The following is a 24,576-nucleotide window of genomic DNA, read 5'->3' on the forward strand; positions in this document are numbered from 1 at the left end:
GCCAGTGACATTTTGAATCACCAACCACATATGTTTAGTGCTGTTGGTGTTGAGGTCCCTCCTTGATGCCAGCTTTCAGTGTTGCTCTGGCTTTTTTTTTTTTTTTTTAATTCCTTATCACCTGCCAATTTGTCACCAACGTTTTTTTGCTGTTGCTCTGGCCTTCTGGTCAGGGAATGATCTTATTGTCTTTGTGATCACCGCGTCATCAACACAATTGCCGTTCCATGACGTCACTGAAGATGTATATTCCTCAAGGCTGATATTGTTTCGCTGAGTGGCAGCATCTTTCCACATTTGCTGCTGTAGCTTCACCTGTCCACACTTTAAATGTTTTAAACCGCCTCATCAACCGTGAGTAGGTATGCATATAGCTCTTTTTGTGAGTATCGAGGGAGCAACACACATTTTCTCTTTTCTCCAGCAGCGTATTTTATCAATGAAGACATATAAAAAACAATATTCCTGTTGTGTGGACTCATTCAATCAGTATCAGTGTGACCCAGTTGTTTCAAACATAAAACAAACAAACCTTTAACAACAAAGTTTAAGGAAATTAGTTTTCTGAATATTTCGATGAAGCACTGCATTAAAAACACAAAAACAAACAAACAAACAAACAAACAGCAAAGCGTTCGAGTTAAGGTGATAAAATATTTATTTCAACATTTCAGTCACAGCACATTCAGTCTTTTTCACATTGCTTTGGTCTCAGACAGGGAACATTACTTTGAGAGCAGTGTGCCGAATCCATTCATTCTCATAACAATAATAACAACTATACAACCTGTAAAATATATTGCACCTAAAACCTCTACAAATTCACTATATACAGTATAAAAAAACAACAATAGCATGAAATTTAGTTTTCTTACATTACAGCACACACTGTATATGTAAACTTTGATTGTCAGATGTATAAAGTCTCATTATTCAGCCCATCAGTGTATTGTACAACATGATTTGTAAAACATTAACTCTTTTTTCTCTCTTTGGTCTTTTTTGGTGTTTTTCCTCCAAGAAATCATCATCAAGTTAGAACCTGGTTTCTCGATCTGGAGCCTGTGGGAGCAGAAGGAGGTGAGTTGTCAGTCTATTGAAAATGTGATCTCACAAAATACAAATACGTGAACTGTGATGTGTAGCTTCCACCAAAGGCATCACTTTTAAAGAATGAATGTTTGTAAGTGGTGACATAGGTGTAGAATTGCGTGTGGACCGTATGGACCGTATGGACGTGTCCATACCAATCTCAAAAGATGGCTGAAATGTCCACACCAATATTAAGGTTGAAGGACTAAAAATGTGCCTCGTGCACCGCCTCCCAAATACGTCTTTGAGACAAGTCTGTTTTTTAACTGCCGCAGCAGAGAGGAGAGGAGGTCGACACTGTTCTCGTGCAACACAAGGATGACGGGCAAGAAAAGAAAGGTGGAAGACATTAGAAGCTATTTCACCAAACAAAGTGTAAGTCACCTGAGGAAAATAGTGCCCCCTCATAGGCTACAGCTAATGAATGCAAAACATTGTTTCTAACCATTTTCTCACTCTTACTGGCGACTGATTTGTTACTTTGTCAGGTGACAGAAGAAGCAACACAGCCGTCCCCTTTATCAGACAGCGGTGGAGTGGCACGCTCACAGCAGCAGATGAACTCGAGTAAGGACATGGTGGTTAATTCAATTTGAAGTGTCAGCTAGTTGTAATATTAGAAGTAGGCCTTGTGAATACAACTGATCTTCTTCGAAGATTTGAGTCGTGCTGTGTCACTGCTCATAGCATCAATATTTTTTTTATTAGACAGAGGAACTCCGGCCAGGATGTAGCTCATATAGGAAAGATTCAGGGCTACAAGTAAATTTGTCAAAGTGCTATACTAAATGTTTTACTGCATACGTTTGACTGCTTATGTACAGTAGGTAATGCATCGTACAAAGTTAACGTCAGGCTAGCATCATGTGTTATTTCATTAGGGTGCTGCAGCAATCTTGCCTGGTTGTAGGCCTGGTTCAGGGAGAGGCCAGGTGGAGTTACAGGTGAGACCTCAACATAGACTATAACACTGTAATGTAATTCAGATGTAGATTTGTTTTTACACAAAATATAAAATGTGTAATTATTAACTTTATAAATGTGATGTTGTAGACAGCTGCTGTCAATCTATGTATAATGCAAAGTTTAATGCCGTGGTTTGCACTATAATGTAATGTAATGCACTATGACTGAAATAAAGTTCAGACATCTTTATTACACAGCCTCCTCGTCTGTCATTAGTGTCATTACAATGCTTAACAACATACTCAGTTTTTCTCCCTTGGCGGAGGCGCATGGTGGTGGTGGTGGGGGGTGACTGGCTATGTCCCCGCCAATGTCAAAATCAAACCTACACCCTTGGGTAGTGAGGATGGCTGAAGTCTGATCCATTTTGTAGCTTTTGTCTGTTGATCATTTTATTTTCTGTCCCAGAAAAATAAACCCATAAATGAAACACATAGCATGAAGTATAAGACATAGATAATAGAAAGGAGATGGAAAAAATGCAGCTCCTAAATAAGAATAGATACATACATTTCTGTCCCTGCTCCTCAAATTGCCTCCAGGGTGGTGCACTGTGACTGTTGTCATAATCTGCAGAACAACACGAGCAGTTAACACAAGCAAGTACTCTGCACATATGCACAGCACGAACATATCGAATGTACTCAAATGGAAGCCTCCAAACATTATATTCAACATGCCGTGTTTCACCCAATAAAAGTTGGAAGCCTGGCCTTCCTTACCTTCCCATTGTCAAATTTCTTCTCCGTAGACTCTGGATGTTTCTCAAGGATGTGCAGCATGGCGTCATGCAGCGTCAGGAAGAACATCGACGGCTGAACTTCATCGTCAAAGAAGCAGCAGTCGTGCAGCTTCTCCAGGATATAAGCTACAGGTGAGGAGAAGAAGTTAGTCAAATGACTTTATGTAGAGGTATACGAAGGGTTAGAGACAACAAATCTGAATGAAGTCGTTGTGTGTACTTTGAGACAGAAATACTGATATAGTTTGTGAGGAACCATTTTTCCTAACGCCTGCTATCGTCATATGCAAACGTGTGAAGGGCAACGACTCTTTGTGATGCGTTTAGCATCTTCAATTTAATCACAATACAGAATGTGATAAGGTCATGCAGCAGCACACTCAACAAGTGGATAACAAAGGTACTGCCAGGGCAAGAGAGAGTTCGTTTGGCACTGGCCTGTCTGAGAGTTGCAGGACATAAACGCACAGTGTGTCATTTCTGCCCCTCGGGCCTCTGAGTCAAGACAAAAGACATAAGTAGCATGTGATCAGGAAAGTTATTTTTTCATTGTTAAACATCCACCATTGATAATTGAATCTAATTTCATTCATGTTGACCAGTGTGAGCACTCCCTACCTTGCTCAAGCACGGTACACTTCCTTGGCCCTGGCACCGTTGGAAGAGGAGTGCTTTAGCATGTTACTGTGTCTCATGCACGAGCACGAGTGTGCAATGCGGACATGAAGTATAATCATATGTATTACGCCGCCTTGTATAATCAAGAAATCCAGCAATGTGCCAAAGTTGTCTATAACCAAAACGACACAAAATACAGTAAACCACAAAAAAGTCAGTAAAGTTAGTCATGTTTTTTGTGTTGTTCTCTATTGTGCTGTGACTGTGCTACGACGTGATGACTTATGTTCAAGAGGTAACCGTGCTCAGGCCCGGTTGTGACTAGAGCAATGTGGGGTCAGGGCAGCGGGGGACTGGGGAGGAGGGACAATCATGCCTCAGCACGGTATGAGACAACTGGGCCAAGAGTGCCCCAACTCTCACCAGAACTTATAGTCACAGGCGACCAAATGAAACGCACGGTTACTGTTACATTTTAATCAGGTAATGCTACAAATTGTGTCTTTAAATACTGCAGATTTATACTTACGATCACAAGCCACAATGTAGACTTCAACTTCAACCCGGATCAGCTCTCTCAGCGCCTGAATAAATGAAATAAAAAAAAAGAAATTAGCATTTGGAAAGATAACAGCTCCTGTTGCTGCTGTGAGGGAAACATTCACCATTTTGAGTCCCTTCAGAGCCGAGATGTCCAGGAAGGAGACAGCAGCAAAGTCCAGGACCAGGCTGTGGAGGTCCACTCTGGGGACAACGATGTTGGCAGGAAGCTCGCCGTTCCAGTCAATCCGGACGGGAAGGTCTTTAAAGTCAGTCGGCTGGTCCAGCTCCTCCATGTTGCTCTCATCCTCTAGCTCCTTGATGGGTTGAAATGATGTGTTCAGGAAGCCTTTCTGTAAGCGTAAAAACATTCTCTTAATATATTTCCTTTGAGTTACAAGAGGTTTTAACAAAAGAGACAGCCTCAATGTGTTAGTTTTCACAACTGAATCACTATCACGAATGGTATCAAGTAATTGCAATGTTAATGATTTAGCAGTGACCTTAGTGTGATAGCATTATCAAAGCAAAACAGGAGGCGACATCCATGCCAGTGTGGAAGTTGAGTGATTCAGACTTTTATGGCAGTGTGAAAGTTGCCATAAAAATGAGACTGTGATGTTGTTGTTGTTATTGTTGTTGTTGCTGTTGTTGTTATTGTTATTGTTGCTTTTGTTATTGTGGTTGTTGTTGTTGCTGTTGTTGTTATTGTTATTGTTGCCCTTGTTGTTATGGTTGCTGTTGTTATTGTGGTTGTTGTTGTTGTTATTGTTGTTGTTGTTGTTGTTGCCCTTGTTGTTATTGTTGCTGTTGTTATTGTGGTTGTTGTTGTTGTTGTTATTGTTGTTGTTGTTGTTGTTATAGTTGTTGTTGTTGTTGTTGTTGTTGTAGCAGCTGGTCAAAGCTTTTACTTACTGATGTCCACTGCAGGTCTCCCTTCTTTAGCAGTTTCCGGATCATCCTCAGTGCTTTGTTCCTCTTCCTCAACACTCTCAATGGGTTAAATCCAACCTGATAAGACATTTCAGAAATGCAATGAGGTCAAAGATAAGATTTGTAAAGCAACATTTTCCATTGAGATTATTTTATTGTAGCCATAATGGTATTTTCCATTGAATGACTCACCGTGCTACACAGTACATTAACTAACCTACTTGATCTGTAGCCACCGCGGTACTTACCGCTTCCACCAGCTTGCTCCTGAAGAACTCAATGTTGGCAAAGAAGATTGGAGATGGTATCCTGAAAATCTTCACACCCTCCGGCTCATATATCTGGAGAGATAGTAAAATAGTAAAATAAATCAACTCCTGACACTTTTTGGAGCAAATGGGAATTACTCAAGGAGCCTGGTGCTCCATTTATCCTAGTTTTGGAATACCATACATCAAATTAGCATAACTTGCTACAAAGACAGAAAACGGGAAAAGTTAAATAATCTGACTGTAAAAGACACAACTCTGACCTTACCCAACCCTATCAGCACCTTTAAAGCGACGGATTAACACATTATTACATCCATTTTTTAAATTTCTGTTCAAATTAATATGTAAAAATTACCAGCCTAGTCTCATTCTCAAGGCGTGTGTAGCAACAGATGTTGTTGTTTTTTTCTCTCAAACAACCTGGGTTTGTGTACTGTATGAAACCAAACCTAATCAAGTAGCTTTTGTGCCTAAACCTGCCATTTCAAGTGTATCCTGTGTTGGGCTTTGAAACTGAGGGGAAGGCTTTGTGCCTCCCACACAACCTGCGATGAGAGCGTGTTGAAAAGTTCCATTTGGTTATGTGCTTAACAGTTTCAGAATAAACAAACTGGCATATCTATCTCTTTAACTCAAACGACAAACAAGTATTGGAGTGGTATCTTCAGACATCATCAATATAAGTTACAGGAGAATTTTGATAGAGCGCACGTCAACTTACATCCATGTAGTCCTTTCTGTCTTTGTAGATCTCAGTTCCTTTGATATTGGCTAGCACACTGCAGCGAGGGCTGAAAAAATAAATGCAAACAAACAGTTCTAAAACAATGCATTACTACTCATGCTACCTTGAAGTGGGGTTGTGGTTACCATGTTCATGAGGAGTCCACCTGATACACTCTACATTCTCTGAAGATAAGTTGTGACATGTTTGCCAATGTTTTCAAAAATCAGGCCATGGAAGTTGTACATTTTCAGTGGTTGTCAAGATAATCTATTGTAGTATTGCTATATAATGTTTTTTCTCCACATAGCATTGAAATACAAAGTAGATGTTAAGGAACAGGGAGGCTTATTGCATTCATTTTTCCGTCGCCTGGCAGCATCAAGCCCAGTGGTGCTTTGAGCTAAATGCTAACATCGGCATGCTAACTAACACGCTCAATGTCAACACAACCAATAGGCGATTTCTTAGCAGATAATATATATATATATATATATATATATATATATATATATATATATATATATAACTTACCCCGTGTATGGGGTAAGTTGAGCATAGGAGTGGGGTAAATTGGGCTTAATCCCCACCTCCACCCCACCCCTCCCTCACCTTCTCCCTCCCTAAACAACAGTCACTTCTTCACATTCATGTGTATTTTCATTTATTATACACAATTCAACAGGTACAATAACCTTTTTATTATTATTGCATATTACTGCTCAACAGTTGTTTTGAAAAAAAAACCATTTTAACATAAGAATACCTTAAAGTGCGCTTGGGAAGAGAACATGAACAGCTGTGTTTTTGGAAAGAAAACACTAGAACTGAATCCTTGGTCCAGAATCATAGTTTATTGGTGTCATTTCTGACAGTAAGGTCAGTTATGGACTAGTAACACATTTGAACAATCTGAACTGAACTCTCATCCTCTCATCATCCTTCCTTCCTTCCTCTATCTATCCTCTCTTCTCCATCTTCATTAAACTCCTCCCTCCATCTTCCTCTCGTTCCATCTATCCCCATGTCTCCCTCGATCCATCCATCTCCATCCACTCCATCCATCCAACTCTGCTGGTTGGCTTAATTTACCCCTGGCCAAATGACTCAACTTACCCCAGAGCTACCATTTTGACTTTATTAGTCCCCACAGCTAAAATGGTGCACTTTTATGCTAGGTTTATGACCGCATGTTGTAGCTGTTAGATACCACAATTGATGTATAAAACTTATTTTATCTAAATTATCTATTTTGGTCGAAACACAATTCTCATGAAACTTATGATAGACTAAATTCACTTTCAAGGGTAATGAAATGATGCCTTCCTACATATTTTGTCACATGATCACTGTTTTTTACCATTTCCCAGGAACAAGGGGTCGCTCAACTCAACTTAACTATATATGTATATGTATAGAGAGAGAGAGAGAGAGAGAGAGAGATAGATGGATAGATAGATAGATATAGATATAGATATATAGATATATACATTTACCAGATATACATTTACCAATTTACATTAGGATGTAAGCATGCTAATATTTGCTGATTAGCACACACTAGCACTAACCACAAGAAACAGCTCAGTCACATGGGAATATTACTAGTCGCACCAATAATGTCTATAACAAACTTCAATCTATCTGATAGTAATTGAGACATTTGACTCACAATCCCAAACGACAACTGGTGCAAAAAGAAATGTCAGCTATCCCAAAAGCCTCACTGCTAGCATGGCTCTAAAGTGCAAAGGAGCACTAAGGAGTTCAGCAGTTCTAGAAACAGTTCAGACTTTCCATTTACCAAAAGGGAAAACCCAATGGTGCCAAGACTTAAAAGAGATTTACAAGCTAAGACAAACGGAAAACAGTTACTGAGATTTGTGTGCAGAAAAAGTAAAGAGCTGGTGGGCAGGTACTTACAACTGAGCCCTGAGGACAACGCTGATCAGCTCCACACCGAGGCCTACAGCCAATCCAAGATCCAGCCCCAGCAAGATGGATGCAGTGCAGGTAGTGAACCACACCACCTGGACAAAGGTGGTATGAAACAGATGAGCTATTATTATTATGCCATTTTTTAGTAGACTAGACAAAAAAGACCATTAAAATATCTTCAAATGAAGAGATTTCTGTTTTTTTTTAAACTTTCTTAATAACTTCTCTTAGTGTGTGAGAACTTACACAGTCGGGTTTGTCCTTCTTCCACAGGTATGGGATTTCTCTAAACTGCATAAGCATGCCCTTCAGGTTGACTATGACAACAGCCCCCAGCACAGACTGTTGAAATAATGGGTCAAAGGTCAGATTTCAGCCGATCCAGACTCCAGACTTGTACGTTGGTGGAGATTGCAGGAGTTCTGCAGTTTACCTTCGGGAGTGGATCTAGTAGGAATCCAATGGCCAATGTGACGATCATCACCATGATAGCTGACAGTAACCCAGCTACCTGAGGAGGGCAGAAGACATAGTTGGCTCCCTTTGCCGTTGACCCCACTTTTTAATGCCTTTAAATAAAGGCTGTTTTATTCCACTGTATCAATGTTAAGAACCATTTAACAAACCTGAAACATTTAAAAATTCAAGCAGGAAAAGCTTTCAGATTGATAGCCCTGTTACCTTCAGCAATTTTCAGTCTCATTAACCAAGTTTTATTTAAACTGATATCCCGCTGCTTCACTTGGTAGGAGAATATCTTCCCCCTACCCAAAACACTAGAGGGCGATGTTGATTAGAGTTTTTATTGGTCCCACACTATGACTTCAATTATTTGTCTGTACCCTGGCCTCTGAACCAGTTTGTAAGGCCTTATAATACTTTCTAAAAGTTCGAAGACTATTTACGGGTTGTTTCTTCCACGGAGGGCTACTGCTGGTTTTAGGGTCTTCTGGCCTTCTGTGAGCATTAGACCTATATGCGGCCATTAAACACTTCAAATTGGACTTCTTGGAAGATTCAGACAATAATTAACGTGTAGAAAACAGATGAGTTCAAGTTACAGTGACAGGTCAGCAAATGAAATGCACTATTACCTTTAATAAACTTTGTTGGAAAGATTTATGATAGTGCACAACTCAACAAACTTTGTAACAAGGGACTGGTCATTTTAATACATTTGAATGCAGAAGGTGTTCGTACAACAACTACAACGTATAACTGTTACCCTGGCTCTGCTCAAGTCAACACGTTGTATCTTATTGGTTCAATCTGTACAAATTGAAAGTGTAAAAAAAACACATTGTGGTTTTACGGCTGAGCTGTTGCTCTCAGTGTCCAGGGCTAGGCTAAGCTGACCTACAGCTGCTGGTTCTAGCTAACGTTAAGCAACTCTAGTAGTATTATTTTTCTCATCAAACCCAGGGGAATAAAGCAAATAAATGTATGTTCTAAAATGTTGATTTTTTTTACTCGTGCTATACATGAGTAAACATACTTAGTTATATTCTACCACTGGTAATTCAATAAAACATGGCACTATGTCTCGCTCCTACCTGGCTTAAACTCACCGCATTTTCTCTAACATTTGACTAAAACTAGGGTGAGAATTAAGTTTTGGATGAACACTATTAGGTATATTTATATAAAAAAAAGATATAATATCAGTTTACCTGAGTCTTGCCCCCTGTGCTCTCCTGCACTGCACTCCTGGAAAGAGCTGTACTCGCAGCGAAGGACTTGAAGGAAGCTCCAAAAATGTTGCTGACCCCAAAAGCTATCAGCTCCTACAGCCAGGTCGGAGAGAAAACACACAGTCCTGATCAAACCTGTACAGCAGCTTTTACTTCATGTAAATCTTCATGCACCATCCCATACCTGGTTTCCATCGATGGTGTAATCGTGTTTTACAGAATAGACTTTTGCCACGGAGAAGGCCACGGCGAAGCCCACGATGGCCATGGGAAATGCCTCCACAGCTGTCTCCTGGAAGATTTGCAGGTTTGGGGCGACTGGGGGCTCGTACCTGAGAACGAATATTGGTGTGTTATGTTGAAATATCTCACCGTAGAAACTTCAATTCAAATTCTACCTGAGATAGAATTGTACATTTTGGTTATGGGCCATCATATTCTAAACAAAGACAAGTGTGTTTTGAGAGTTATGGACTACACAACTCTATAATCTGTTGATCACACTTGTATGTATTGACAGGTTTTCATTGATCATTGATGTTAAAATATACACCTATCACACTGAGTTCCCTACTTTCCACTATATGCCTTACCCTTTCGGAATATGGCCAACGACATCGATGCCAAATCTCGTCCTGAAGTCAAATGCGTATGAAACTCCACATGCAATGACGGTCTGGAGAAGCAATGACACAATGGACGGAAGTTTCACTCACAGAATCAGTTTCACAATGACAGGTGTTTATTAGCTCCTGCTTTATATGATTGCGAGCTGTTTCTTTGGATCGACATGAATGCTCTCTTTTAATGATCCCATAAATCGGATTAACGATTCATATGGACGGCACTCCAGTCCGGAATAGTCATAAAATGTCACACCCAAAACATGTGTTATCATCATGACTGTTTATATTAGTGGCAAGCTTTGGAAACATTGATAAGGACTGTGTTGCACAATGCTCCTCACCATGATAACCTCTATGGGGATTGGCACTGGCAGCTTGGATTTGAATCTGTCGTTCAGCTCCTTCACGATGAACACCACCACCATGATCACCAGGGAGATCACAATGTCACACACATTGCTGGAGGTTATTTTGTTGAAGATGATCTCCAGGGTCTGAAAGAGACAAAAACGTTGAGCCTAATAGATGACAGACCCACACTCTCGGACTGAAAGCTTTAAAACCGTTGTGTGCTCACATATATGAGAGCCAGTGGTCCACTGATGCCTGGGACTACCAGTCCCAACACAAACTTGAGCTGGGACACCAGGATGTGGACGGCAGCTGCGGTGGTGAAGCCGGACACCAGAGTGTCAGACAGGTACATGACAACGAAGCCAACCTGCAGGACCCCCATTGCCAGCTGGAGGAGAAAAGAGAGATCGCGATGAGGATGTGATCGTGTATGAAACCCTCCATGACCTCCCTCAACTCAGAGAGGTCAGGGTACAGTAACAACACATCTGGATGATTCCGATCGCGATGCGCTAAAGCTGCAGGGAGGAGTGAACCCCAAAGTGATGCCTTTGAACTATGTCATGTATGTATGTTTTGCAAATTTCCTATTTAATATGCATTTGACCCTTGTACTTTTTCTGACTCTAGATGACAACATCAGTCATGTACCCTGAAAGGAATATATGCTTTCTTCCATTTCTGTTGAGGTGAAACACTAAGGAGCAACACACACCGGTGATATATGACGTGCATGATAACACCCACGACTATTATTTTCTTTTGGCTTCTAAGAGAAAAGTGAGATCTGGATGAGCAGATCCCAACTAGACACACTTCTGACATCAAATGGAGCACGGTGTTAGTTCCAGCTGAGCACAGAAGCTGCACTTGCATTAGCTGCTCGGTAGACAGCCATGTTGCTTTTCCTGCTTTACAATCACTGGCTCATTTACCAGCTGTGTGGTGATCACCTGACTACCAACATCCAATCATATTCAACAGGATGTACAGTGTAGCATCAGTCTTTCTGACAGTTCTTACTTTTTCTCTGCTGAAACACTGATACTAACACTGTTTGTACAAATCCCAACATCCTCCTTAAATACTAAGTTTATTGGTGAACTTAAATATGTTCATTTGTTTTATGAATTTATTCAGGCTGATTTGCTCTCTAACGAGGTCCCAACTGAATTTGAGTCACTTATTGGTGCAAAAGACCAAAGGGCACCACAAATTAGGGGTAGAGCCAGCATCTTGTTATCGGAAGGTTGCTGGTTCCCCTGGTCTGCATGTCGAGGTGTCTTTGGGCAAGACACTGAACCCCAAACTGCTCCAGCCACCGACATCAGTGTACGAATGTATTTATAAATTACTGAAAAAAGTCGCTTTGGACAAAAGCGTCTGCTAAATGTCCTGAATGTAAATGTAAAGGAAAATTACATTCCGTGAGCGTATAATCGAAAATGTTAAGCTGCTGTAAACGCTTACATTCTTTGTTAAACAAGTTCCATAGCTGATGAAAATTTGTCTATGTGATGTGCAGAAAATGGATGAGGTCGTGTGTCAGTAACGCTTAGGTAGGTTTTATTGACAAAATGTTAAAACACATTCGCCACTGTCTGACTCTCTTCAAGAAGTTATGGCGACAGGTGAGAAAATGAGACACACCAATACCTTTAATAAACTATTGTGATAACATAACCACACAACTCAACAAACACGTATTAATTATCTTTAAATAACATTTTCTAATTGCAAAATGTGCTCAAAGTGTCACAGTAGAATTACTTATGCAGCAAAATGGCCCCTCCAAGAGTTAAACTAAGCAAAATTCTAATGGTGTTTCTTAATATATTACTACTTTATATAGTGTTGGAAATTTGAATCTATAAAAGTGCGCTGTGTTTTATAAACTGCTGAGACGTTTATGTGAAATGTACATCTGTAGAGCCGACAAATGGAAGAAATTCAAATTTAGAGTATAAATGAACAACGTGTAACCGTTGTCAGTGTTTTAGCGAACTTTCTGTCTGTTCTGCAGTTAGAAACTCATTCCTCCCTCTCTCGTCACCACTTAAAGACTGGACGGACGCCTCTTTTCGGAGTTCTCTGTCCTGACTAGATAATAGTGTGCAGAGATACCAGAAAATGTATTTTTTTCTTTTACGGCATGAGCAGGAATAAAGAGAGATACATTATACCTATGTCATTCACAGCAGCTTTAAACTTACCATTTAAGCGGGACACATTAGGTCACTTAACTTCAGTAAAGGATAGCTATTTGGAATTGAGGTTTTGAGTAGTCTTTTAGAAGTTAAACTTAATTGGTACTTTTAACATAGCAGAATCATGCAAATTGTTCTTGCATGTGGTTTTGAAAAGATGACTGATGGTGGCTGTCTAATGTCACTCAAAAACACATTTTTCATGCTTTGGTTTGTGCGTACATAACTGTGACCTCCTAAAGATAGCGCATTATCATACTATACAGCTCAGATATTAGGGGAGGGGCTGACTTTAAGTCCATAATATGTTATCAGCAATCAGTTGAGATTTTATGAAACACACGTCTGCTTCTGATATTTACCAGATTTCTTTGCACTAACTCGTGTATCAGAGGCACAGGTGAGATTTTACTGCGGCTTATTTTGTGCTTGGCTTCGTGCAGAAGTAAAAACGCTGCTTGTCTGTAAAGCACACATTGAAATCCGTGAATAACATAGGAAGGAGCAGACAGCAATGCCTCTTTATAACTTTCTCTGCCCTAATTAGATAAAGCAGGCAGGGATACCAGAAGATTTCTTTTCACTTTTACTACACAGGCAGGAAAAGGAGAGACACGTGATTTGTCACACACTGTGACTACTGTTAGTGGCTTTAAACTCTTCATTTAAGCAGGGCACATGAAGGGAGAGATTTCAGTAAAGGATTGGAGTATTGGGCTCCTCCAGATTGTGCTACACACAGGAACTTGTGGAATACATTTGGCCCCTAAAGACGTCTTTATCACTGGAAACTCAGATCAGACCATTTATGGTGGATCTTTGAGAACTTCCTTAGTACTTCTTGTCATCTGCTCTCGCATGTGGTTATTGAAAGAAGACTGAAGATGGCTGTCTGCAAAATCTGCACAAATTGTTCTAGTCGTCCTCAAGGACATTGAAACAGATGCTTGCTGTACCAGGGCTTTGAAGCTGGGTTTTCCTGTTACAGGAGCATTTTCTCACCCTGTGTTTCCCTACCACCACAACACAAACTAGAAGATTTATTTTTTTTATGCTGAGAGGATAAAAGTTAAATGCCGCAACAGTGTTATTTAGCTGTTGAAGCCATCTGGGGGCAATCCGAGTGGTTGTGGTTGGTGAGTGTGTTTCACCTGCATGATACCAGCGAGGAAGGTCACAGAAGAAGCCACCAGCACTCTCTGTTCGTCTCTAGTGAGGCCTTCAAAACCCGTGATGTTGGCTGCCGGACCGTCGTCTGGGACCAGCCTGGTGACCACCGAGCCGATCATCAGACACAAGACTGGGAACGGACCTTCATAGAGAGACAGAAAGAGAGAGAGAGGGGGGACAGCAGATTAGTTAAGCAAGGACAGGGATACAAACTCACACATTCACAGCACACTGCACATATTGGCCTTACCCACTGAGATGTGCCGAGAGGTGCCAAGGAAAAAGTAAATGACGACGGGGAAGAAGGCAGAGAAGAGTCCGTACCAGGGTGGCAGAGAGGCCAGCAGACAGTAGGCCAGACCTGAAAACACAAGACCACGCACGTGTTGTACAGATTTACAGAAACAAATACAAAGGATCCTCTCTTTGAAATATCTTTAAAGTGTAAAGATATATATAGATGTATATACAGCAAATGAAATAGTTCATGATTTGTCAATAATAGTGCACTTATTAACATCATCTCCATAAATGCTAAAACAAACCTTCATTGAGAACTACAAAAATGAAAACTACTACTACGATTACAACAAAAATGACCAAATAGAAATAACAACTCCGCACAAAAAAAAAAAATCAATTTACTCAAAACTTTAAGTATTTTAATTACATTTAAGTTTTTCTTTCACGTTGAGTTATCGTGTATCAACTCGATGTGGGATTTATTAGATGGAACACATTTGGAATGCATTACTTTTATAAAAAGGTATCATGCTAATGTAAAAGCTTATCTGTAATAATAACAGATAATGTTAAAGTTATTTGACGTGTTCATATTGACTCTACGTGGTCGAAAAAATGTGAGGCATTGAAGTCATGTACTAACATCAGAGTCTAAATCAAATACTAAACTCACTGTTTAACTTAAATAAATAAAGACTGAGCGTGGGTTTGTGTGTAGAATAACTCCTAAAGATAGTCGTATTATCATTCTTAACAACTCAGATAGCAGAGGTGCGGCCAACTTTAAGGTTATCTTGTGTTATCAGTTATCGTGTCGTTAAATGTATATAATTTTACATTCTTGCATCGTTTTCTTTGCCAAGTATCTTGTGTGGCCTGCCCTCCTCCATGTAAACCAGTGGAGCGTAGGTCGCGTGGCTCGGGCACCGCTTGGCGATGCCTCAACCTGCTTTGCCGTCCTCCTAGATCTTCATATGTATCTTATATAATCTACTTGTATTGTACATTCTCTAGATGAAATTTATGAACTGTGATTTTGTTTTTCTGTTCTGTAACATCTCTTACATGTCTGTCAGTCCTGGGAGAGGGATCCCTACTCTGTGACTCTTTCTGAGGTTCCCTCTGTTTTTTTTTGTTTGTTAAAAGGTTGTTTTTTTCTCTCAATATTGCAAGTTTTTCCACTCTTGAATCGAGAGCATGTAGTTCACTGTACAGATTGTAATGCTCCCTGAGGCTACGTGATTGTGATTTTAGGCTATATGAATAAAATTGATTTGATTTGGAGATTTAATGAAGGAAACGTCTGCCTCTGACACATTGTTACCAGATTTTTGGTCAGAGGCACAGGTGACATTTACGGCAGCTAATTGTGTGGGCTGCTTTGTGCAGAAGTGAAAACGCACACATCAAAATCCTTCAGGCAAATCAGTAACACGACTCATCTCCCCCGTGAGGAATGTTCAACACAAGATCTTTTTTTTTTCCTACCGAAACCAACACTGTGATTAAAGACACATTTATCTCCTCCCTTCAGTTAGGTCGTGGGAATGAGGCTGCTGATGATTATAGAAGTTTCATCCTTAATTCTCACTCAGGCCTGTTGGTGTGTTTTTACACAACATGAGAGTGTGAAAGGGCATAGTATTGTACTTACAGTGAGTTCAGTCTTGATATACTTCTACTGTACCTGAGTATTTCCATGTTCTGATACTTTATACTTCCACTCCCCTACATTTTGAAAGCAAATATTTTTCTTTTCACTCCACTACATTTATTAGATTAGATTAGATGTTCTTTACTGTCCACTAGGGAAATTCTTTTTGCTCAGGTCAGTCAAGACAGTAATATGCAAAACAAGACAGAACAAGACAGTAATATATAGTATTCAATAACTTTAGTGACTAGATTGTATCATAGACGAAGTAGTGCATTTTTAAAAATGTATTTACTTTAACCGCGATCAAATTTGAAACAAAAATGCTGCATAATGGAACTTATAATCAGCCATATTTTTCCTATGTACTTATATTTAATTACATTTCTTGCCCCTTCAAAATTACTTTTGATACTCAGTACATTTAATATCAGATACTCTAAGACTTTTGTGTAAGTACTATCTGTATGGGTGGCTTTAACTTTGACAAAAGTAATATTTTAGCATCATATCCTCACTTTTGCTCCAGAATGTATTTTGGGCACATATTTTTAAAACAGTGATTAATCAAATCAAATTTTCCAGTTTTTTCATAAAATACCAGAGTTGACCAAAGAGCTGTACAAATGAGTCAGTAGCAAACCATAGTCATAACAAGACAAAATAACAATGATAAAATGCATCGAGGAGAGGAAATATGAAGCAATATCAAAATAAGATGGCAAATGTAGAACAAAACTTGTAAAATGTAAAGGGTATAAAATAATGAAACCACTAAGAGCGGCCAAAGGCCATTGAATACATGTACACTGTGAGTTTTGTCTTAAAAGAGTCAATGGAGGGGAAACATTTGATGGAAAGCAGAATCTGTGACAAAGGATGTTAACAGGAGCCAAATGTGTGTTCAACAATGACCTCAAAATATATGTAACGATCACACTACCCTGACCAAGGATGAGAAAACGGTATTGCATCTGCAAAAACTTTGCAACATGCAATCTGCAAAGTAACCATATTTACTAAAGTTATCATGCATATCTATATGAGTAAAAATATAATATCTGCTTTCAAAATGTAGTGGAGTGGAAGTGTAAATTAACAAGAAATGAAAACCCTCAAAACAAGTAAGTACCTCAAAATTGTACCTAGATACAGTACTTGAGTAAATGTACTTAGTTAAAAATGAGTTGAGAATGTAGGTGGAGGTACAAATAACACAACCTTTTAGAATTATCTGACACTAAAATGCATCACTCACGCAGGCTTTGTCAAAACGTGACTTATGGTGTCAAATCATATCAGATAGACAGACAAAGATGTTGTCTCGTGTGAATGTATACCTTTTGTTTTCCACATTTACAAATTGAGAGGTAAGGATAAATGCCTCTATTATGCTTGGTTTAAAGATGAAATGAAATGTTCACTCTACTTCACACTGTAAAGAGAAGGACAATTTACCTTGAAGGACAGCTACCAGTCCAGTGCTGACACCGGACACAATGTCACTGAACAGCCACTCTTTGATTCTGTAGATTCTGATCCAGCCGATGACCGGCAGAAGGGAGAGCGCTGCGTTCTTGGCTCGTTTGGCATCACATCTGCAATGACACAATTGAAATTGATGAATTTATGAAGAACAGTCTTTGAAGCCCTACTGTAGGTATGTTAAGTTGATAACATATTTAAAAGATGTTTTAAATGAGAGTGATTGCAGTAGTGTTACTCCGGATGCTTTAGGATATTTCTTGAATCCATCTGTCACCAAGTACTATGTATGTAAATAGATGACGAATTTGCACCAACAACTAAATCCACCAATGCTATAAGAAACACAAATAAAAGGCTGAATATTGGTGAATGGGAAGAAAGGAAATCAAGAGGAAGGACTGGGCTAAGGTAAAGCATTTTTTAGTTGAGAGCAGGTTAAATTTCACAATTTTTTCAACTTTCTGCTACTGTTACAGAGTTAATTAATATTATTAATATTCTTTTTTAAATGAGAAATTCTTGCACAACAGGAAGTCTTATGAACAGGTGTGGTAGGTTTTAAAAAAAATCTTTGGCTCTTTATTTTGTAGGGACATAAATGAAATGCTATGTTTGATATACAGGACTGGATGTTATCACTGTGAACAACTTAAACATTTAAGCAAAGTTAGGCTGCTGCCTTAAGTATTCGAGTTTCTTCTTTTTTGTGCGTGACCCAATAATTTAGTTGTTCAATAACCACAAGATGTTAAGTTGAATCAGCAATTGTTCAATCACGCTGAAAAATGTAAATTCCATTCACATTTCCTTCGTTTAAAGAGTCAGTTCTTCTTTTCACAAAAATAACAGCTGCAGCTGTAGGAGCTACATTGTATTAACTTTGGTACCACAGTAACATGTGAGGTGGTTCCTAGGTAATTTACATATAGGTTGATAAGTGTAGGGGGTAGACACTGAATTCAACAGAAGGCTTCATTACAATTCACAATGTTTTAGACTTGAAGTTTGACAAACTTCTGATGTGGTCTGAAAATAAATACTGTGAGTGTAATTATCTTGAAATAATGTGTATATTTACATTAAGTTAATGAAAAGAAAGTAGTTGAATTCACTTAATTCCTGTATGATTGGTTTTACAGTGATTTACATTAAGGTAAGTGGCGCAAAGGGCAACATTTTAACTGTACTTTTCAACACTTGACTTCAATTTAAAGTGTAAAAACTGAGACCAAAGTTAAACTAGACTATGATACTATATTAAAAGTTGTGAATTTTGTTTATATTGTATGTTGTACTGGAAGTTAGATATTCATCTGTAGTCAGTATAGCTGTCGAAGTATGAATCAAAAAACACACATTTAAACTAAAGGCTCAACTTTTCCCACTCTCACCATTAACATCTGAAAAGACAGACTTCAAAGATCAGTTGTGCAATGATCACATGTTATAATCAAAAAGAAGCAAAAGCCAAAACACATTGCGTGCTCCTTACGTGAAGTACTGCTTGACGTGATCCAGCATGGACTTGCGCTGCCTGTAGACCTTCTCGTGCTCCTCGGCGAAGGACTCCTCCGAGTACAGTGGCCTGGCCACCACATACTGCTGAGCTCCCGGTCGCATCATCTCGCCTCTGCTGCCTGGAGGACTGCTGCTTCGTCTCTATGTGGTTCTGAGATCCATTAATTGCATTTGGTTAGGGAGAGGGCCCTGTTTTGACTTTGAACATGGCTCATCAAAGAACATTAACCGCAAACAACAAAGGTCCAGACCCTCAAATACAGGCAGAGCACATGGGCCAGGTCAGAACCCTGCACTGTCCTGGTGGGGGCAATTTTTTTTCGGGCTGTATTTGAGCTTTAAACACAGATTAACACTGGGGAGGCTTGTTCTGAATTTTAGCATTGAAATGTACTCCCTGACTTTTCCAAGACTTTGTCAGCACCTCTCACATTCCAGCTGCGAATGAAGACCCTTCAATGTTTAAAGATTTCATGCACAAAAGCTTAAGAAAAAGAGCATTTTCACTCACACTTTCTATAACAGTCATTAATAAATGTGAATGTATGGATAATTAAACATCAGTTAACAGTTAGTTTACTATTAACAAACAATGAAATGCTTTCTAAACCATTTTTCACGCATTTAAAAATGTGTATAAACATCACTTGCAACTTTGATTAACTATCAAACACCATCTATTATTGATAGTTATAATAAAGCGCTACCACTTTCTTTTAACCTTCATATTCTCTTGTACTGTACAGCAGCCGGTCCCACATACCTGACAGCGTCCTAATCTGTCTCAAATCCAAACTGTCCACTCTGTCTTCCTCCTCCTCCAGCTCCCGGAGAATAACTGGGAGCTCAGACGACTTTGCCATCAATAAATGCCACCTCTGCTGCTTATCACGACTGTAATTATTAACAGCAATTATGTTCAACAGTTGTGTGTTTCGCGCAACTGCTGGACGCCTGCCTTATCCTTGACCATTGTTCTTACTGATATCTGTAACCCGCAACTTTCAGCCGAGGTTTTCCGCCCCCAGAAGAAACGTTGGGAAGATATTGTACAGATGAGGCAGGATAGGGAGGATGTGGACGGGACAGACAGGACAGGACAGGACGGGTCATTGTTATGAAGTGGAAATCAAGTAGCTTTTCAGGATGGGAAAATGCTGCTTAAGGTTGGCTGCCTTGCTCTGCTGTGCACTTCAAGGGTAAAAACAGTAAGTGCGTTGCAGCAACCAAGATTGTATGAAGAGAGAACTCCTGAAGGCAAGAGTTCAGTCCAAAATGTATTTATCCAGCGTATGATAAGACCCAGTTTTTCCGATAATGAGACTCCTGAACTGTGGTATTAAAGGGAAACAGGTTCACATTCATGAGTCATCTACTCAAAGCTGAACTGACCTCTACTGTTTGTGTGTGTGTGTGTGTGTGTGTGTGTTTGTCTGTGTGTGTGTTCAGTGTGACGGGGTCTGTTGCTCACTGGTTTCATTGAATCTTATCGAAGTGTCCGCTCAGAAATAAGTGGAAGCAATGCCTGCTCCCACTGTTTGCAGAGGATCAAACACAGTTCAGGCCAGGTTCATGGGAAATGTGTGTGTGTGTGTGTGGGGGGGTGTGGGTGTGTGTGTGTGTGTGTGTGGGTGTGAAAATCTTTGTGAAAATTGTGAAAATCCAGGCCCCAGTTCCATTGTTTTTGTTCTATATGTTTTCAACCCAGCAGCCACAGTGCCTTTTTGTGAATCCACTGGAGGTAGAGGGGCAGCTTAAACACTGGAACAATAATGTCCGGCTTGCACAAATGACTCTAATAAACTGGTGTGGTCTGATTGTATGGCCGTGATCAACTATCGGCCAGCCTTTGTTCTGTCACACCATGGTTAGTAATAAGTGCCCTCACAGTGATTGATAACTGAGGAATCATGGACCAATGATCTGCTGTTGATAACACCAAGGCCAGCCACTTTCCACGTGGTACGCATTCTAGCTTGCACCTGGCTTGCTGTCTACTGTAGTAGCTTAGCAATACATCATAACGTCAAGATGTAGCCAACCACATTAATACGAGGGGCTGACGGATGTATTTTCACAATGAGAACATCCTCTGTGTGGTATTGTTTGGATACGGTCTGCCTTCAAAACTGGTTAAACAGACAATTGTGTCATTTGATGACCACTGACCACCAAACCAGCAGCTTGCAGAGGACAGAACATTTCTTACAGATGTGAACAATGTAAATGTCTGGTCTAACAGTTAGCCCACATCCGAACAATGCTACTTAGCACAAGAATCAAAGTACAGCTGGCGGTGGTGGTTCCGCCCATCGGCATCTTGGCAGTGCCTGGCTCTGCCTAACTACTGCTTTTGTAACCGTAATATACACTACTCACAATAAGTTAGGGATATTGTTATCTACATGAGTGCTTTTCCTATTTGGTCTGAATTTTAATGAAATAAGTAAAAGTTCCCTTGAATGAATGAATGAGAAGAAACACCATTTTCATTAGTTTAATATTTATTACCCCAAAAATTTAGACAATAACAAGGATAGCCGCAAATAACAAAAATTGACAATGTCAGTAGCGGGTGTTTCCACCATTTGCCGCAATGACAGCTTGACAGCGACGTCTCATGCTCCTCACTAGCCTCATGATGTTGTTCTGAGGCAATGCGTTCCACTCCTCCACAAGTGCTACACGCAGTTCTGCCAGGTCACGTGGGGGTGGGGTACGATCATCCAGTCTCTGCTTCAGCTGGTCCCAGACGTGCTCTATGGGGTTCAGGTCAGGGGACATTGCTGGCCATACCATATGAGGCACTCCGACTTCCTGAAGTCGAGCTGTGACAATTCTGGCACGATGTGGTGCAGCATTATCATCCATGAACAGAAAGTTGGGGGTGTGCTGGCGGAATTGGGGGACGATGATGGGTTCTATGATGTCTCTGAGGTAAGAACGTGCAGTGACTTAGCCATCTACAATAACCAAATCTGTTTTGCGCCGACTGGTGATGCCTGCCCAGACTGTTGCACCTCCTCCACCAAAGGGAACCCTGGGGACCATGTTGACCTCGGCGTATCGCTCATCTCGCCTTCTCCAGCAACGCTGACGACCATCATTTCTGTGCAAGGTGACCTGACACTCATCAGTGAACAGGACGGTAGAGCACTGCTGCATTGTCCAGGTCACATGGTGTTGTGCCCACTGCAAACGTTCACGGCGGTGTCTTGGTGTCAGTGGAGTCACCTGCAACGGTCGTTTGGCATTCAAGCCAAAGCGGTGGAGTCGGTTTCGAATGGTTTGTCTGGAAACCCTAGTACCCCTCACATCTCGTAACTGGGCCTGCAGCTGTGTGGCAGTTGCATAACGATGTCTGAGTGCATAGGTCCTTAGGTACTGGTCACCGTTGCGGCCTGTCACTCGTGGAGCTCCACTCCTGGGTCTGTCACGAACTCTGCCAGTAGTTCTGTGTCTAGATGCAAGTCTGCTGATGACACTTTGAGACACACCAAGTTCACGAGCAACATCTGACTGCCTGCCACCGACCCGAAGGCGTGCTATGGCCAGGTGGCGCTGCTCGTCCGTTAAGTGACGTCGTGTGTTCATGGCTGTTTGAATGATGAACTTGGAATGACTTACTGACAATACCAGCTTTTTATACCCACAGAATGTTGAAATTGATGCCACATTGAAAAGGATTGTCTTTTCGTTTTTTGGTATTGGCCGCAATATGTAAGGCACACTGTACACAGTGAGACCATTACGTGGAAAACACAAAATGAGGTGTGACTATCACCCCAATACAATTACCTCCCTATCCCAAAACTCTCTGAAGTGAAACAAACACCATATGTATGAAATCCACTGAGTCTCTCACAATATCCCTAACTTATTGTGAGTAGTATACAGTAGTGAATAGTATATATTTCTTTTAGTGGGGATGGAGGTATATAACTAGTTGCTAATAATATTTCAGTAGTATATTACTACAGTTAGGTCAGGTAATGCGTTACAATCCATGTTACCGACCAAAGTAAACCATATATTGTTTTTTTAGGAGCCCGTCCACACGAACATGAACATATTAATGTAGGCTCTGTGTGTTTAATATAGCTGAGCCTGACAGTTCTTTGTTTAGTCTCTGTGTGACTAAAATGAGCTGCATTTCGTAGTCTAATGATGAAGTCTGATCACTTTAATTTACATCCTTGAATCACATATGTCCATGCATCCCTTGTTCTGTGGACTAAAATAAAAAGGAGCTGAAAAAGAGATTTGTGTCTTGTCATGTCATTATGGGCTACATTATAGGTACAAGTCTATTGTGTTTCATATGTCTAAGCCTAACATTAAAAATACTTATTCCTATCTCATACTATAGCAGACTTTGATCATTTGTCAGCCTGCTCATTCCTGTGTCCATGACATTCCTTTAGTTAAAATGATCTAGGCTGTTTAATTGTTTTATATAGGTTATTTTGGCGTTTTGTTGGAAGTAACTAAAAAGTAGTTTAATAAGTAGTATAATACTCTACGCAGACAGTTATATTATAATGTAATGTATTACTTTTAAATTAAGGTAACTAGCAATATGTAATATATTGCATTATCCATATTGCTATGGAGACCAAAACCATTTTCATACCCCACTGTAAATATTGAATTATGTCTGTAAAGTTTGGTATTTTAACATGGGCTCTTGTGGGGCTTGACTTGATTTCGGAACCAGCATGAAGTGGCCATCCATGGCAGTAAAAGGGCTGTAGCTCTGTTTGTTGCACTTAAATTACTCTTCGTCAACCATACATATTCTTTAGAGCTGTAAATTTACAAAGTTATTAGTGCTGCACCTGTTCTGTTCAATGCCAGAGGAAAACATCTTATTGATAAATGACCTTGTTTTGTCACGCTTTTCCTCCCCCCCTTGAGTTTGCAGACCTGATACAACAAAGAAATGTGTGCGTCAGTGGTTCTTCAGGTAGGATTTTTTCAAGTACATTTGGCGCAGGGAATATTACAATATTACAAACAGCAGCCAAAAAACACAGCAGACCCCAAAGAACAGGAACAAGTTGCAACTGCAGCACACAGAATGTCCTGGGATGTCCTGCTGGTGTGAACAGGATGTGACGAGACAGACGGAGGCATGTGAAATCATGTGACGAGCAGGCCGAAGTAATGTGCTGGCTTTGCAACACTGTCACAGTCATAACGTTTGGAGGAACAGTCATGACTGTGTAGGGTACAGCCAAAGTCTGTAAAAGGCTTAGCTATCGCACATTTTTGATAGAAAAGCCACATTGCAGACTGCAGCATGGAGTTTAAAAGATGTGGGCTTTCCCTTGTCTGCAGAAATAAACTTCTGAGTTGCATTATGAGAAATTACAATCCAGGTTATTCAGAACTTTTTGGACCTATAGGGATTACAAGACAGGGTATCTTGTCAGACTGAACTGTTCATATGTGTGGCAAGTGAAATATGGAATATATGGTAATGGTAATAATATGGTAGTGCAACACAAAACTACTGGACACAGTAGTTTTGTGTTTTGTGTTTTGTGTTGTAACCCCCTAAAAATGAGTCTACTGGTCAAAATAAAAACATCAGGTTTAAAACTTTTATGCTCTTCACTGAGAACTAAAGTGCATTTCACCAATGAAAGTGAAATAAGAGATGTTAAACTTTAAAGCTCTTCATCAGGAGGGAACCACAGGAAAGGTTTTTTTATTAAAGTGGAAACAGACAACTTCCGCCTCCCTATCGTTTCCAAGTGGTATTATTGTTGGCGCCACTGTCACAACAACACAGGCC

The 24,576-nt window shown here is 40.1% G+C and overlaps 1 protein-coding gene across 1 annotated transcript; it reads right to left on the reverse strand.

The window, feature by feature from the left end:
- Positions 1-634: 634 nt before the first annotated feature.
- Positions 635-19,717, reverse strand: LOC115595157 (chloride anion exchanger-like). The gene is made up of 21 exons (XM_030439299.1): positions 19,540-19,717; positions 18,751-18,927; positions 17,229-17,368; positions 14,124-14,234; positions 13,855-14,015; positions 10,720-10,884; positions 10,484-10,636; positions 10,110-10,192; positions 9,701-9,848; positions 9,496-9,609; positions 8,259-8,336; positions 8,072-8,167; positions 7,811-7,917; positions 5,885-5,954; positions 5,140-5,232; positions 4,874-4,969; positions 4,084-4,311; positions 3,948-4,002; positions 2,781-2,926; positions 2,569-2,628; positions 635-1,062 (listed from the first exon to the last, which is right to left on the reverse strand). The coding sequence occupies exons 2-21, from the start codon at positions 18,879-18,881 to the stop codon at positions 1,036-1,038; spliced, it is 2,262 nt and encodes a 753-aa protein (XP_030295159.1). The 5' UTR covers positions 18,882-18,927; positions 19,540-19,717; the 3' UTR covers positions 635-1,035.
- Positions 19,718-24,576: the final 4,859 nt, after the last annotated feature.

The sequence above is a fragment of the Sparus aurata genome, chromosome 14 (assembly GCF_900880675.1).
Source record: "Sparus aurata chromosome 14, fSpaAur1.1, whole genome shotgun sequence".
NCBI lineage: Eukaryota > Metazoa > Chordata > Actinopteri > Spariformes > Sparidae > Sparus > Sparus aurata.

Excerpts from the sequence above, each read along its gene's own strand:
- LOC115595157 (XM_030439299.1), bottom strand. The coding sequence starts at position 18,881 with ATGATGCGACCGGGAGCTCAGCAGTATGTGGTGGCCAGGCCACTGTAC. Across the intron at positions 10,193-10,483 it reads TCCCCATAGAGGTTATCATG|ACCGTCATTGCATGTGGAGT; the intron begins GTGAGGAGCATT and ends TTGCTTCTCCAG. Across the intron at positions 9,849-10,109 it reads GTTGGCCATATTCCGAAAGG|GTACGAGCCCCCAGTCGCCC; the intron begins GTAAGGCATATA and ends ATTCGTTCTCAG.